Here is a 17,312-nt window from a genome sequence, read left to right on the forward strand (position 1 = left end):
TTGGAAGACTGCGGACTCTTCTGTAAGAAATTATGAATGTTATACTGCCACCTACTGATATTAATCTAGACATTACTTCCTTCTTGAATGTCTGTGGCGTTTGTGTGCTTATGTCCATTCAGGTGGAGGATTTTGTGGAGCCAAATGGAACGATTTCCCTTCAAAGAGAAGAGACACCGTCAAATCGGTAAAAGTCACCTTAAAAGCATGTCGCATCATATGTTTCCCTCAAATACCAGGCTGAGCTCTTTCACTTAAAAAAACCTAGAGCTTTTCTGACATTTAAATCCAGTTCCATGTTGTAAAATGAGTGGCTATCATTAAACATTCCATGTGTTTTTAAAGTGTTTGACATCTCTATGTCTTCCTCCCTTTCTTCCAGGGGTGAGTCTGCAGTGCTGAGCTTTGTGAACTGGCTGACACTGAGTGGAGCGGAGCAGTCTGGTCAACGTGGGCCCTCTACTGAGAACCAGGAGGCCAAGCAGGCAGCCATGCTCTGTATCAAGGTACCAGAACTACAACACCCATCGCCCCTTAGCCCACTGCTTTCTCTCTATCACACTCATCCAAATTGCCTATTTTGATAATTTCATATAGTGCATTTAATTGTTTTATTAACAAAAACATTTGGGGGGGTTGTCACTCCCCCTCCAGCAATGTGACCCAGAGAAGCTGATCACAGAGAGTAAATTCCTGCAGCTGGAGTCTCTACAGGAGCTGATGAAGGTAATCATAACATTACAGGCAAATATTGTCTATGCATTGTCTGAATATTAATTAATAAATGCAGGGAGTATAAAACGTACTAGTATTATTTTCTAAGAGCTGTTTCTTGTGGACAGGCCTTGATCTCAGTCACACCTGATGAGGAGACGTATGATGAGGAGGATGCTGCATTCTGCCTGGAGATGCTGCTACGCATAGTCATGGAGAACAGGTACAGCCAGAGGGAAGAAAGCGTAGAATGTTTGCTTTGAGTCAGGGCCAGTGTGTTTTGCCCCACGTCCATTAGGAATGACATCAGTCAAATTATCTGTTTCAACATCGGGCTTTGTTATGCTATCGACTCCTTATCGTGTGTGTGTGTGTGTGTGTGTGTGTGTGTGTGTGTGTGTGTGTGTGTGTGTGTGTGTGTGTGTGTGTGTGTGTGTGTTTGTGGGACCGTGTGTGTGTGTGTGTTTATGGCAGACGGTGCGAGATCACCTGTGCCACCTGTGTGTCCAGGCTACAGAGAGCTGCTTCCTGGTGGAGAGGGCCGTGGTGGGCCTCATCAGACTGGCCATCCGCCTGCTGCGCAGAGAGGACATCAGCTCCCAGGTACACGCACACGAAAGGGGAAACCAAACTATCTAGGAGTGCATCGTTGCATTAACGCAGAAATGATGCAGTGATAGCACTGAGTGATTGGATGATTGGACTGTTGATCCAATGAGTCTTACATCTGATGGGGACACACTCAGCTTTGTTAGTTCAATGTCCTTTAACCATTGCAATTGGTCTTATCTGGCCTAGTCTTAAAAGCTATTAAAAAGGAGGCTTCAATTTGTTGTATAACAAGTCACAAAGGATGCTTCCTGTGATAGTTGTTTGCTGGTGTCAGATGTTTCTCTCAATTGTTGTATTTGCTCGGGCATCAAGGCACACAATGAACTACCTTACAGTCTGTGTTGATCAGTGGGACAGTTTGATTATCCAGGTTTTAACTGGTCTAATCTTTTTTTCCAAGAGGGACCTGGTTTCTTGATGCCCTGGCCTGTAACCTCAATAGTGTTTATTATGTGACTGTCCTATTGACCTTGAACTGTTATGTCATTACAGCTTCTCTTGATTGCTTGAACACTTTTATCAGTATTATTATTTTTTTTAAATGTAAAAAATGGAATGTGATCTACTTTATAACCTATGGAAAACCAAATAACTCACCGGAAAACACTTTAATGTCTAGTTATGGACTTATTATGCAAAGGTAGTTTACAGGTTGATGGTACAAATATAATATTATGCGAGTTATTGTTATTTAATGTGAAAAAAAGACAACACAATTCAAATACAAATTTTGTCACTTGCTTCGAAAACGACAGGTGTAGACTAACTGTGAAATTCTTACCTATGGGCCCTTCCCAACAATGCAGAAAACAATGAAATACCTAAATAATAATAGGGGGGCAGAAAAAAATAGTAACACAAGGAGTAAATACACAATGAGCAATGATAGCATGGCTATATACAATATGAGTCAAATGTTTATAGACACCTACTCATTCAAGGGTTTTTGTTTATTTGTACTATTTTCTACGTTGTAGAATAATAGTGGAGACATCAAAACTATGAAATAATACATATGGAATCATGTGTTACTACACTTCAAAGTAGCCACCCTTGATGACAGCTTTGCACACTTGTCATTCTCTCAACCACCTTCCTGAGTTAGTCACCTGGAATGCTTTTCAATTAACAGGTGTGCCTTGTTAAAAGTTCATTTGTGGAATTTCTTTCCTCAATGCGTTTGAGCCAATCAGTTCTGTTGTGACAAGATGGGGTTGGTATACAGAAGATAGCCCTATTTAGTAAAATACCAAGTCCATATTATTGCAAGAACAGCTCAAATTAGCAAAGAGAAACGACAATCCATCATTACTTTAAGTCATGAAGGTCAGTCAATCCGAAAATTGTCAAGGACTTTGAAAGTTTCTACAAGTGCAGTCGCAAAAACCATCAATCGCTATGATGAAACTGGCTCGTATGAGGACTAACACAGGAAAGTTCATTAGAGTTAACTGCACCTCAGAAATTGCAACCCAAATAAATGCTTCCCTGAGTTCAAGTAACAGACACATCTCAACATTAACTGTTCAGAGGAGACTGTATGAATCAGGCATTCATGGTTTAATTGCTGCAAAGAAACCACCAATAAAGGACACCAATAATAAGAGGAGACTTGTTTGTGCCAAGAAACACAAGCAATGGACATTAGACCGGTGGAAATCTGTCCAAATTTGCGATTTTTGGTTCCAACCGTCACATCTTTGTGAGGCGCAGAGTAGTTGAACGGATGATCTCCGCATGTGTGGTTCCCACAGTGAAGCATGGAGGAGGTGTGATGGTGCTTTGCTGGTGACACTGTCTGTGACTTACTTAATAATTACTTACTTAATTCAAGGCACACTTAACCAGCATGGCTACCACAGTATTCTGCAGCGATATGCCGTCCCATCTGGTTTGCGCTTAGTGGGACTATCATTTGTTTTTCAACATACAATGACCCCAACACCTCCAGGCTGTATAAGGACTATTTGACAAAGAAGGAAAGTGATGGAGTGCTGCATCAGATGACCTGGCCTCCACAATCACCTGACTTCAACCCAATTGAGAGGGTTTGGGATGAGTTGGACCACAGATTGAAAGAAAAGCAGCCAACAAGTTCTCAGCATATGTGAGAACTCCTTCAAGAATGTTGGAAAAGCATTGCAGGTGAAGCTGGTTGAGAGAATGCCAAGTGTGTGCAAAGCTGTCATCAAGGCAACGGGTGGCTTCTTTGAAGAATCAAACATTTTGATTTGACACTTTTTTTTGGTTACTACATGATTCCATATGTGTTATTTCATCATTTTGATGTCTTCACTATTATTCTACAATGTAGAAAATAGTCTAACTTAAGAAAAACTTTTGACTGGTACTGTACATGGGGTACCAGTACTGAGTCGATGTGCAGGGGTATGAGGACATTGAGGTAGATACACTGAACAAAACTATAAACGCAACATGTAAGGTGTTGGTCCCATGTTTCATGAGCTGAAATAAAATATCCTAGAAATGTTCCAAAAAGCTTATTTCTATCAAATTGTGTGCACAAATGTGTTTACATCCCTGATAGTGAGCATTTATCCTTTGCCAAGATAATCCATCCGCCTGACAGGTGTGGCATATCAAGAAATTGATTAAACAGCATGATCATTACACATGTGGACCTTGTGCTTGGGACAATAAAAGGCCACTGTAAAATGTGCATTTTTGTCACACAACACAATGTAACAGATGTCTGAAGTTTTGAGGGAGCGTGCAATTGGCATGCTGTCTGCAGGAATGTCCAACAGAGCTGTTGCCAGAGAATTTAATGTTCATTTCTCAACCATAAGCCGTATCCAACGTCGTTTTAGAGAATTTGGCAGGACGTACAAACGGTCTCACAACCAAAGACCACGTGTAACCACGCTAGCCCAGGACCTTCACATACAGCTCCTTCACCTGCAGGATCAATCGCTTGAGACCAGCCACCCAGACAGCTGATGAAACTCAAGGTTTGCACAACCAAAGAATTTCTGCACAAACTGTCAGAAACCTTTTCCGGTTAGCTCATCTGCGTGCTTGTCATCTTCACCAAGGTTTTGACCTGACTGCAGTTAGGCTTCGTAACCGACATCAGTGGGAAAATGCTCACCTTTGATGGCCACTGGCACACTGGAAAAGTGTGCTCTTCATGGATGAATCCCGGTTTTAACATTACCGGGCAGATGACATATACAAGGCATCGAGTGGGCCAGCGGTTTGCTGATGTCAACGTTGTGAACAGAGATCGAAAACAATTGCATTTTATCAATGGCGATTTGAATGCACAAATATACCGTGATGAGATCCTGAGGCCCATTGTGGTGCCATTCATCTGCCTCCATCACCTCATGTTTCAGCATGATAATGCACAGTCCCATGTCGCAAGGATCTGTACACCATTCCTGGAATCTGAAAATGTCCCAGTTCTTTCATGACCTGCATACTCACCAGATGCTCTGGATCAACGTGTACAACAGTGTGTTCCAGTTCGCACAGCCATTGAAGTGGAGTGGGACTATTAACTTATTATGGCTAGCGGCACCCCTCGACAACATTCCGCTGAAAAGTTAGCGCGCGATATTAAAAAATATTTTGGGGAAATATGTAACTTTCACACATTAACAAGTGCAATACACGAAATGAAAGAAATGTCTTGTTAATCTACCCATCGTGTCCGATTTCAAAAAGGCTTTACAGGGCTTCATAGGACATCATGTTACACAATACATGTATGTTTTGTTCAATAAAGTGCATATTTATATCCAAAAATCTGTTTACATTGGCGCGTTACGTTCAGAAATGTTTTGCTTCCAAAACATCCTGTGATTTTGCAGAGAGCCACATCAATTTACAGAAATACTCATAATAAACATTGATAAAAGATACAAGTGTTATTCACATAATTAAAGATAGACTTCTCCTTAATCCAACCGCTGTGTCAAATTTCAAAAAAGGTTTACGGAAAAAGCAAACCATGCAATAATCTGAGTACAGCGCTCAGACGACAAAACAAGCCAAAGAGAGATCCGCCATGTTTGAGTCAACAGAAGTCAGAAATAGCATTATAAATATTCACTTACCTTTGATGATCTTCATCAGAATGCACTCCCAGGAATCCCAGTTCCACAATAAATGTTTGATTTGTTCGATAAAGTCAATTTATGTCCAAATTCCTGCTTGTTGTTCGTGCGTTCAGCCCAGTAATCCAACTTCATGACGCGCGATCACTCGGTGCAGGTGAAATGTCTAAAAGTTCCGTTACAGTCCGTAGAAACATGTCAAACGATGTATAGAATCAATCTTTAACATAAATCTTCGAGCTAACCCGCGTTCCATTGCAAGCACTCTGCCAGACCACTGCAAGCACTCTGCTAAACCACACTCTGCCAGACCACTGCGAGCACTCTGCCAGACCACTGACTCAAAGAGCCCTTATGAGCCCCTTCTTTACAGTAGAAGCATCAAACACAGTTCTAAAGACTGTGTTTGATGTGGAAGCCTTGGGAAGTGCAATTTGACCCCATAGACACTGTTTTCAATAGGCCAAGCGTTGAAAAACTACAAACCTCAGATTTCCTACTTCCTGGTTGGATTTTTCTCAGGTTTTCGCCTGCCATATGAGTTCTGTTGTACTCACATACATCATTCAAACAGTTTTAGAAACATCAGAGTGTTTTCTATATATGCTAATAATATGCATATATTAGCAACTGGGACTGAGTAGCAGGCAGTTTACTCTTTACGCTTTTCATCCAAACGTGAAAATGCTGCCCCCCCATCCCAAACAGGTTAACTTTTTGTCCTGAATACAGTGTTATGTACCACTCTCCAAATGTTCAAGCATAGTGGTGGCAGCATCATGTTATGAGTAGGCTTGTAATCGTTAAGGACGGGGGAGTTTTTCAGGATAGAAAAATAAACTAGACAAGCACAAGCCATATCCTAGAGGAAAACCTGGTCTCCCTGATACTTGAAGACGAATTCACCTTTCAGCAGGACAATAACCTAAAACACAAGGCCAAATGTACACTGGAGTTGCTAACCAAGAAGACAGTGAATGTCCCTGAAAATCTATGGCATGACCTGAATGTTTTTCTAGCAGTGATTAACAACCCATTTTGAAAGAGCTTGAAGAATTTTGTAAAGAGTAATGGCCAAATGTTGCACAATCCAGGTGTGGAAAGCGCTTAGAGACTTACCCAGAAAGACTCACAGCTGTAATCGCTGCTAAAGGTGCTTCTACAAAGTATTGACTCAGGGGTGTGAATACTTATGTAAATTAGATATTTCTGTATTTCATTTTAAATACATTTGCAAGAATGTCTACACATGTTTTCACTATGGGGGTATTGTGTGTAGATGAGTGCAATTTTTTTTTTTTTTTTTTTTTTTAATGCAATCCTTTTTGAATTCAGGATGTAACACAACCAAATGTGGAATAAGTCAAGGAGTATGAATACTTTTTGAAGGCACTGTACTGTATGTGTGGGTAGAGTCCAGTGTGTGGGTGTGCATAGTCAAAAAGTGTTTGTACAAAAATGGTCAATGCAGATAGTTTACCAAATAGTTATCCAGACTATTTAGTAGTCTTGTGGCTTGTGGGTAGAAGTTGTTCAGGAGCCTTTTGGTCCCAGATTTAGTGCTCCGGTACCGTTTGCCGTGCGGTAGCAGAGAGAACAGTCTATGACTTGGGTGGCTGGAGTCTTGACCATTTTTAGGGCCTTCCTCTGACACCACCTGGTATAGAGGTCCAATTGATTTGTGTCTTATGTAGAGGGTTGTCTACGGTTTAGCAAAAAGTGTCTTGTGATTCAGAGTTGCATCTGTTTAGCAAAAGGAAGTGTTCCACATTTGTATTTGGTGTGAAAAGGATGAGAAATTACTAACTGTTGTGCAAAAGAGGTTATTGTTTTGGCCATGTGGATCCCAGTTTCCTTCAGTGTTCAAGCAATTGAGAAACTGTAAATGGAGCACTATCTTTTGCTCCCCTTTCTCAATCTTATCTCTAACCCAGATGGACATTGTTACGGTAAACTAATAGTGTATTCTTCTTCCTTTTGCTTCCCCACAACGTATTTGTCACAAATCCTACATTTGTTCGTCTAATCTTCTTGTCCCTTCAAACGTGCAGTGAGACCTAGCAGAACTGTGAGACCTAAAACTGTCATGATATAAATTGAACTTTGTTTGTAAGGAACATACTTCACTTCCCTAATAGGTAAGATTGAGGTCGCAGCCAATTCAAGCAGTTGGTATTTTAAAGTAACCGCGACCCCTTAACCCCTCTACCACCCCATCTCTTAGGTGCTGCTGTCCCTGCGTCTCCTGTTGATGATGAAACCACACGTCCTGGCCCGGGTTAGCCGGGAGGTGGCCTATGGCCTCCATGAGCTGCTTAAGACCAACGCTGCCAACATCCACTGCACAGACGACTGGTTCACCCTTTTCGCCCTAATCGAGTGCATCGGGGCCGGGATCAAACCGCCCGCCTCCTTCAAGGTCACCTCTACTACCCCAGACATCGACACAGGTCAGCCTTTAACTTACTTAAACACACCATCACGTGGAATGGTAGGCTACATTGTTGCCCTTAGCTGCTGAGAAAACAATCTACACGTTTATGGTCAATTGTATTGACTTTATACAAACAGCTCAGCTGTTATATTACGAGGCACACATCCACACTTTTAAGTGGTGCGTTTTTATGTCTGGTAAACTGTTGTTTTCATGTCCCGTTTCCACCTTTGTTTCAGGTGCCCAGTCGGACAGTGAGCTGTCGTTCCACCACCTCAGTGAGGTGAGTCTGGACCGGGGGTACACCTCAGACTCTGAGGTCTACACAGAGCATGGAAAGTCCAGGATGCCCCGCTCTGTCACTGACGTGGACGTGACTAGCAGCGGATGGCTAGTGGTATGAGCCCCCACCCACACACACTTCCACGTCACATGCACACGCTTTTCTTGTAAGTGCTCAGACGATCAATTCCAGAGATCTTCATAGCATTGAGAGTAATAGTGAAACTTGTGTGTTATTTTGTCATATCAATGTCAGTCAATACTCTCAATGCCTCAACATACGTCACATCTCACACAGTGTGTTTATATTTGCAGGTTGGGAAAGACGACCTGGACATCAGCAAGGTAGCGGCTTCTGGATCCAAGACCCTGGCAAACCCTCTAGTGAACCAGTACAGCCTGTCCCTGGGTCAAGACATGGGTTTCCACGACACCAAGTCTCTCATCAAGTGTGTGGAGTCCCTCTCCTTCATAGTACGAGATGCTGCACATGTCACCCCCGAGAACTTTGAGCTGTGTGTCAAGGCCATCCGGGTGTTTGTGGAGGCCAGCCTAAACGGAGGTATGGCTTTCTGTTGACTGACATATATATGTACTTGTTTGAGGTTAATTGTGTATTCTGTCTTTTTCCAAAGTGATTTTAGTTTTTTCATAACAACTAGAAATCTTCCAACAATGAATTCAGCATTGTATTTGCCTTTCTTTCCATCAATGCTGTTTTCCAAGCTAACACATGTCATCAAACTATGCTTGAGTAATTTAAGCTTTGACAGTTTGCCATTTTTGGTGGTTAGTCTCAAAACCCTTTGGAAGGGGATCTAAAGGCATGCCTATAGAGTGACTAACCTGCTTCCTCCACACCAACCTTCTAATTGAGGACTGTATCACTTGACTTCCCTTCTCCCCAGCAACAGCAGTCTGTTAGTGATCTAGATTGATTTGATTTGATCTAGAAAAGACTAAAGTCAAGCCGGGATTACAGTGGAAGATGGTGCTGGTGCACTCTGCTGGTGCACTCTGTCAGCGCTCCAGGCCCTTAGATACCTGCTGTCAACACGGCTTTACACAGTTAATAATAAAGTTTGGTCGATCAAGGACCTCAGTTAAGCGCAGCGCTTATCTATATGGGAAGCTAATGGAAACCGCACAGCCCTAAAACCTGCTATTACTCAAAGTTGATATAGCCTTTTGTTGCCTGGTTTAACATAAAAGGAATGCATTTTTTCCCAATCTATAGAAATATAAATTAAGATAATTATTCCGGATATATCTGTAACAATGGCTAACACTGTCTCTCCGTCTCCACTGACCTACAGGCTACAGGACCTATGAGAAGAAGAAGAACCACAAGTACGACTCCCAGAAGTCCCGTGTGAGGAGGAAGCCCCGGGACAAGGAGGGTGCGTCCCGCCGCGCCAAGGCCTCCAGCCAGAGGCCTTCCCGTTCCCATAGCGATGACGAGGAAGACGAGGGGGTCCCTGCCAGCTACCACACGGTGTCATTACAGGTTAGTCAGGACGTAAGTACCACAGCCCTCTTTCCCTTCTACCTTGGTCTCTGTGCTGCTCAGGGGCTCTGTTCAGTTGGATGAAATGTTCAGAACTATATGACAGACAATCATGTCTGTTCTACACAATATAATTATCTCTGAACGTTCTGTAACGTTGTGCCCTCCTGAATAAGCCCCAGGTTTGCTCTCAGCTGTGGGGTAGAGGTGGGGTTGCGGGGAAAGGTGGGACTTTTGGGATATTTCAGCTGTCTTTTCTCTCTCTCTGCATACTCAATTGAGACTGAGGCTGAGTGGCAGACTATAGTTGTCATGGCAATTAAGCGATGTTGTGGCGGTGTTTAATCCTATTCTGTGACGATACCACTATCGCAATATTTTCCCCTTGGCAAAAATTCAAACACAAAGCAGACCAAGCTCTTTGGTCTGAAAACCTGCTGTATGTAAAATATTGTAAATGTGACTCTGGATGACAACATAATGATGTTTGTTTTTCAAAATGAAATCCGCTTTGCGTTTTGTTTCCTTGCCACGGCACTAACGAATATCGCGATACTGGTATCATCCCGGCCCTATATGAGTGAGTCAAAGTTACGTGATCTGTAAGCAATAATTGCCATCTCTTTTCAGAACTCATTTGGCACGAATCAGGTATTCATGCTCAGACGACTGACACTAATATTAACCTCTTGCCTTGCCTATTTTACAAATGCACTGTCTTGAAAGGGCTGAAATGTGAAATATCATTACTCGTTGATGAAGCTATTCAATTGCTTGAAAAGGTCCATTAGTAGTATTATTATTAGATATTTAGGTCTGTGTAAGGTTGCAAAGAGATGGAATATTACCACTAACTTTAGGGATTTTGGAAACATTAAAGGCTTTTAGGGGATCTTCATAGCATGTAAAATATGTTGAATACTGTCACTGTTTAACATGAGTGAAAAAAAGTCAATAGTTGAAAGAGTGGCAGAGTTAATTTCTTATTATGACATATATTTTTTTATCCCTCATTAATTATGGCGTTGTCACGTGAAACTCAAGGGACCAATGGACACGGATATAAAGAAATATGAATACATTTAACAATAAATTGCTAAAGTTTCCATTAGATTTGTTTTGTCCCCCAAAAATGTATTTGGTAAATTACCAGAAGTTTTGCAACCCTAGGTTTGTGTAACATTGCTGAAATAATGTAGACATGGAAAACACTATTGCATGGAAATATTTACCTTCCAATGCTATGGTCTTGTCCTCTTCTCTTCGCCATCAGTATATCAGAATTACATGCATATCAATACTCTTTTATCACGCGCCCAAATATATTGCCTGGATTACAATAAAGTAATGAAAGGGGCATACTTAGTCAGTTGTACAACTGAATGCATTTAACTGAAATGTGTCTCCCGTATTTGAATCAGAGAGGTGCGGGGGGCTGACTTAATCGACATCCACGTCTTCGGCGCCTGGGAAACAGTGGGTTAACTGCCTTGCTCAGGGGCAGAACAGATTTTTACTGTGTCAGCTCAGGGATTTGATCCAGCAACCTTTCGATTACTGGCCCAACGCACTAACCACATAAGATGGTTAGCTTACCTACTTAAGCTGCATTTAGACAGGCAGCACAATTCTGATGTTTTTTTCCACTAATTGGTCTTTTGAACCAATCACATCAGATCTTTTCACATTATATCGTTTTCAGAGCTGATCTGATAGGTCAAAGACTAATTGCTGGGGAACAAGATCATAATTGGGCTGCCTGTCTAAACACAGCCATAGAAATGTAAATATACTGTAGTATGTGTCTTGGATCCAGCAAGACAAAACAGACATTAAGTCATACATTCATGTTTTAGAATCAAGCTGTGATTAGATTAGCAATGACCACATTGACATGGAGTTCTGTGTTTCCCCTTGGTTCAGCTGTTAGATCTGATGCACACGCTGCATACGAGGGCCTCCAGCATCTACAGCTCCTGGGCAGAGGAGCAGCGCCGCCTGGAGCCAGTAGGGAAGAAGATTGAGGCCGACTCCCAGACACTGTGGACCAGCTGCTGGTGCCCACTGCTCCAAGGTCAGAGACTTTATCCCCATTGCTATCATTATAACCTATTTAAATAAAGGCACCTCTAAACTGTGTTTAATAAACACAATTTATCATTGTTTCTTAGTCATTGGAGGAATGTTTTCAGTGTCAATGTGTGTTATTGTGTGAAGCCAAATGCACATTTCCTGTTTTCATGGACAAGTTTTTCACGTGTTTATATTATTTTGCTTATATTGGAACTGATAACTAATATTTGGAGTCATCTAAATATAAGCTTGAAGGTAAAAAGAACTCCCTAGGTCCCCTTAATTCACTGGTGATCCCTGAGAGAAGGGACTTAGTGAACTCAGTGATCTTGTTCTCGTTCCACTATAGCCAGTCTTAGCTCAAGTATCCATACATTGTGTGAACCCTAAAGGGATAGCCTGGCTGTGCTGCGACGCCAGGAGGCTGGTGCGAATGCAGGCCCTGACCTACCTCCAGAGGGCACTGTTGGTCCATGACCTGCAGACACTAGATGCTGTGGAGTGGGAGTCCTGCTTTAACAAGGTGAGAGGAGGATGCTGAACATCATTTTCCACATTCTAGGAGGACCACTGGAAATTGGTGTGCGTATGGGGAATAGAGGGTCACAAGAATGGCTGCTGACTGGTTCCTCTGAAAATAGACGATTCATTAGAAGAGTAGGCACTTGGGGCCAAATCCTAGCTTCTATGGCAAATAAGTATTATGGGAAATACAGTGCCTTCAGAAAGTATTCAAACTCCTTGACTTTTACCCCCCAAAAATGATGTTACAACCTTATTCTAGAATGTATTAAATATTTTTTTCCCCTCAGCAATATACACACAAACCTTTTTGCAAATGTATATAAATAAAAATAACTAAAAGATTCTCTGGTCTGATGAAATCAAGATTGAGCTCTTTGGCCCGAATTCCAAGCGTCACGTCTGGAGGAAACCTAGCACCATCCTTACGGTGAAGCATGGTGATGGCAGCATCGTGCTTTAGGGATGTTATTCAGCGGCAGGTACTTAGAGACTAGTCAGGATCGAGGGAAAGATGAACGGAGCAAAGTACAGATCCTTGATGAAAACCTGCTCAGGACCTTAGCCTGGGGAGAAGGTTCAAATTCCAACAGGACAACAACCCTAAGCACGCAGCCAAGACAACGCAGGAGTGGCTTTGGGACAAGTTTCTGAATGTCCTTGAGTGGCACAGCCAGAACCCGGACTTGAACCCAATCAAACATCTCTGGAGAGACCTGAAAATAGCAGTGCAGCAACACTCCCCATCCAACCTGACAGAGCTTGAGAGGATCTGCAGAGAAGAATGGGAGAAACTCCCCAAATAAATGTGTGCCAAGCTAGTAGCATCATACCTACGAAGACTTGAGGCTGTAATCGCTGCCAAAGGTGCTTCAACAAAGTACTGATTAATGGGTCTGAATACTTAAGTAAATGTCATATTTCAGTTTTTATCTTCAATACATTTGCAAAAATTTCTACAACCCTGTTTTTGATTTGTCATTATGGGGTATTGTGTGTAGATTGATGAGGGGGGAGAAAACAATATGTTAGAATATGGCTGTAACGTAACAAAATGTGGAAAAGTAAAGTGGTCTGAATACATTCTGAATGCACTGTAAGTGGTATGTCTGTCTAATCTGAGCGTTGTCAGTGTTAACTGTGTTTTAAGTACTGTGTACTGTGTGGTCCCAGGTGCTGTTCCCCCTGCTGACCAAGCTTCTGGACAATATTAGCCCTGCAGACGTGTGTGGCATGGAGGAGACCAGGATGAGGGCTTGCACCCTGCTGTCAAAGGTCAGTTCAGTCAACACACAACAGGCATCCATTTCAAAGTGTGTTCAGACCACAGGTTTAGACTCTCCTACAACTGTCTGTTGCCTTTGGGGGGTTATTTTTAGTTGTTGTTGAGAAATTGCCATAATTTGCTAAATCCTTCCACTGTCTAGCACTTCTCATCTGCCTGAACAGCGATAGTATAATATGCTGTGTGCCTGTCTACCCATGCCATCTCTGCATATCTCACTGTTGCTCTCCATTGCTCTGCTCTCCCCTAGGTGTTCCTGCAGCACCTCTCTCCCTTGTTGTCTCTGTCCACCTTCACTGCCCTGTGGCTCACCATCCTGGACTTCATGGACAAGTACATGCACGCTGGCTCCAGTGACCTGCTGGTAAGCATGTCACACAGCAGCACATGTCAATTTCAACTCCTATTAGCGCAGGTGCTTCTAATCTGAGTGGTCAAACTCGAAGGAGGGCACACACAAAGAAAGAAAAACAAAAACTGGTCTTTAAGTAATAGCTCATGTTTATTCCTGTACAGCTCATATCAAGCATTTTTTTCCCCTCCCATCTATGTGTGTGATTGCATGGCTAATTGGCTGGTTGTTATCACCCCCCAGCTGGAGGCCATCCCAGAGTCTCTGAAGAACATGCTGCTGGTGATGGACACAGCAGGAATCTTCCACAGCGCTGACTCTCGTACGGGATACTCTGACCTGTGGGAGATCACTTGGGAACGCATCGACTGCTTCCTGCCTAACCTCCGGGAGGAGCTCTTCAAACAGACAGTCATACCACAACCAGGTACTGGAACACACACCTACTTCTATTAAGGCTCTGTTTTCTCAGATATGTACTCTGCTTTTAGTGTTAACAAGGTAGGTTATCTGGATCTGTATTGGCAGTACAGCATTTACTGCGATGCGGCCTCTGCAGTAGTCAGGGCCTTCATACTTCTTGCGCTTCTCGGAGCATAGCTGTTGTGAAGGAATTGAGTTGTTTATACAGGACATACCGCCCCCACCTACCGTCAACCAATCATGTCAATGGGGAGCTATATGGAAACCTTACAAAATGTGGGATGCACATGGCGATGCGGTACGGAGCTTGATTTGGCCTCTCCAGGCCTACGGAGGCTCCGCGTTTGCACCACACCCTCCCCTCCGTACGGCGCCTCTGGACCGCATTTTCTCGGATCAAGCATAAATCGGATTTTCTAATACACAGCCTACATGTTTTTCATGATTTATACTTAGTCTTGTTTCAGTGTTCTGCTATATACATCAAGCTAGATCTCTGAAATGTAATGGCTGTATGTGCTCTGTGTCCATAGATCCTGCTCCTAGTCCCCCAGTGGAGCTTGTCCAGCAGGCTGCCCCCTGCCCCCCAGCCTCGCCACCCCCAGCTCAGGCCCTATCTCCTGTGCCAGTGCCAGCTTCCCCCACAGAGCCAAAGACCTCCAGCAGACCAGTGTCGCCCCAAGATCCCCCACCACCTAGTACCAACGGTAACCATGTTAACGTGGCCAGTCAAAGATTAAATCTGGCTAACGCCAACGATCAGTTTTTGTCAATGTCAGTTTCACAGCCAACAATCAGTGAATTAATCAACGTCCTCTTCTCTTCCAGGAACAGACAGATCATCTCCAGTGCCTCCATCGACTCCCCCCATGCCCACCCCAGTGAAGATGTCCCCCCAGATCTCTAGCCCACTGATCCAGTCCCCCACGAGTCAGTCCCCCCTCATCCTGCAGCCCCTGGCCTCCCATCTGCAGGTGGGGGGCGTGCCCCCTATGTCCCTCCCCATTATCCTCAACCCCGCCCTCATTGAGGCCAGTTGCCCTGTCCCGCTGCTCCCCGCCCCTCACCCCACTGAACATAGTGACACCCCGCAGGTCAAATAGAGCCACCATAGCCCTATGCCTACTCTCACAGGGGGCACTCCATCCCCCACCTGTCCCCTAAACATCATAGCTTTCTCCTTAGGCTCTGCCCCCCTTCACACAGGGGGACAAACCGTCTGACACAGAGACCCTTTACATCCATGGTCATCTCTCAGACGACACTAAACAACAGACACACCTAGCTTTGAAGTCTTATCTAACATCCTGGGGCCTGCTGTCCCTCAATACTCACTTATTCGTCAGACATTTTTTGGAACTCCATCGGGGTCTCAACTTTACTTTTGAGAGTTAGATTAGTAGAATACACAAGGTGCAAGTTTGAAAATTGGTTGTGCATTAGCAGTTTTTCTCTTGTTTTGTCAGTCGCTAACAGTCACTCCAATTAGCCATGGCGTCTAATAATTTTTTGATTGGTAAATTAGTTTAGCCAGTTATCTAAACTTGTAGTAATTATGGCCAAATACTGACAGGGCACTTGCCCGGGGCCCTGACTTCTAGGGGGCTCCCCATTTTTTTATTTTGTTAGTCACTCTCACTCAGATATTAACATGGGAAAATGTGTCGAATTGCAGGAAATTGGCTTTAAAACAGCAAAGTCAGTAGAATTGCATGAAATGTGTTATAAAATTGCAAAATGTCTATTCCCCATTGCAAAATGTATAGAACTGCAGTAAACTTGCTTTAAAACTGCTAACATTTTTCTCCACGCCCCATGGCAAAATGTGTTCCAGGAAATTACTTTAAAATATATTTCTCTCCACCTTCAAGAGGGGGGGTCACAAAAAAAATGGCCAGCTAGGTGGGGGGCCTCCCCAACCAAATCTCACTTAAGGCCCCCAAAAGGCTAAAAACATTTCCTGAGTATGCCTGTGCTTAACATTAATCTAGAGGTTCTGCCAGGAACAAAATCATAGTGAATAACTTATTTGGGTTTTAGTTACTGCATGTTGTTTACTGAATAGGATGTGAACAGATTCATTTACTCCAGTCAAAGTGTTCAGGGCACTGTCTTAAAACAAAAACAGACCTGTATCATAACTATTTTATTGGAGGGTCGAAATGTAAGTGTACAGTAATATAAAGCATACATAGTTTCTATATTTCCAGTATAAAATTGTTTCAGAGGTTAGACATTAGCCTACAAGTTTTCACAATCTTGTTTGCAAATTTTTATTACAATGGCCCTAAAACTACTTTACGTACTTTAAATGCTGTTATACCCAAGAGGGACAAAAGGTGTGCATGGTTTGGCTTGGAAAGATGGATTTGAGATGCTTCCATTGCTAACAAGGGCAGCACCTAGAACATTCCGAATGTGACAACTGGTCTGGCCTGGGTGTGTGTGTGTGGTTGGTTCGCTGTGTTCTGTGATGGTGGAACTCTGTGCGTGTCAGCTTTTGTCAAACAGGTTAGGAGAGTTTAATAGTAAGGTCTTAATGAGATTATTTAATGGAGTATATATTGCCTTTTGTCATTTGTATCTGGGTGTGTTTGTCATGTTTGTGTAATAAATGTTTTGTCACATACACCGGATAGGTGAAGTGAAATGTGTTATTTTACAGAGTCCACCATAGTAGTACGGTGCCCCTGGAGCAAATTAGGGTTAAGTGCCTTGCTCGAGGGCATATTGACAGATTTCTCCCCTTGTCAGCTCGGGTATTCGAACCAGCGACCCTTCGGTTACTGGTCCAACACGATGCATACAGCAATTGTGGCCACTTAAGGCTTGAGCAGATTGAGCATAGACCGCAATCAGTAAATCTGGGACAAGCCGATCTTAAATTCAGTTTTCATTTTCAAGAGATGAGATGATTGGCCCAGATCATCTGCGCAAGTTTCATGCGGGACTATGATTACCCCACTTGACTCAGTGAAATTATATTTGCATTTCACCGTCTGTACAGTAAGCTATGGATTGCAGAG

At 43.1% G+C, this 17,312-nt stretch overlaps 1 protein-coding gene across 1 annotated transcript in view; it reads left to right on the forward strand.

Moving 5' to 3' along the window:
- LOC118400598 (Golgi-specific brefeldin A-resistance guanine nucleotide exchange factor 1-like) overlaps positions 1-16,922 on the forward strand; it is a 122,703-nt gene extending 105,781 nt beyond the window's left edge. Inside the window, exons 25-40 of the mRNA XM_052477092.1 lie at positions 123-187; positions 383-506; positions 655-726; positions 843-943; positions 1,170-1,317; positions 7,633-7,858; positions 8,082-8,239; positions 8,440-8,686; positions 9,441-9,643; positions 11,555-11,705; positions 12,097-12,227; positions 13,400-13,501; positions 13,762-13,875; positions 14,107-14,290; positions 14,820-14,993; positions 15,115-16,922. Coding sequence (XP_052333052.1) covers positions 123-187; positions 383-506; positions 655-726; positions 843-943; positions 1,170-1,317; positions 7,633-7,858; positions 8,082-8,239; positions 8,440-8,686; positions 9,441-9,643; positions 11,555-11,705; positions 12,097-12,227; positions 13,400-13,501; positions 13,762-13,875; positions 14,107-14,290; positions 14,820-14,993; positions 15,115-15,389 — 2,475 coding nt within the window. The 3' untranslated portion in view covers positions 15,390-16,922. The remainder of the gene's footprint in view (positions 1-122; positions 188-382; positions 507-654; positions 727-842; positions 944-1,169; positions 1,318-7,632; positions 7,859-8,081; positions 8,240-8,439; positions 8,687-9,440; positions 9,644-11,554; positions 11,706-12,096; positions 12,228-13,399; positions 13,502-13,761; positions 13,876-14,106; positions 14,291-14,819; positions 14,994-15,114) is intronic.
- The last annotated feature ends 390 nt before the right edge of the window (positions 16,923-17,312 follow it).

The sequence above is a fragment of the Oncorhynchus keta genome, chromosome 2 (assembly GCF_023373465.1).
Source record: "Oncorhynchus keta strain PuntledgeMale-10-30-2019 chromosome 2, Oket_V2, whole genome shotgun sequence".
NCBI classification, from domain to species: domain Eukaryota; kingdom Metazoa; phylum Chordata; class Actinopteri; order Salmoniformes; family Salmonidae; genus Oncorhynchus; species Oncorhynchus keta.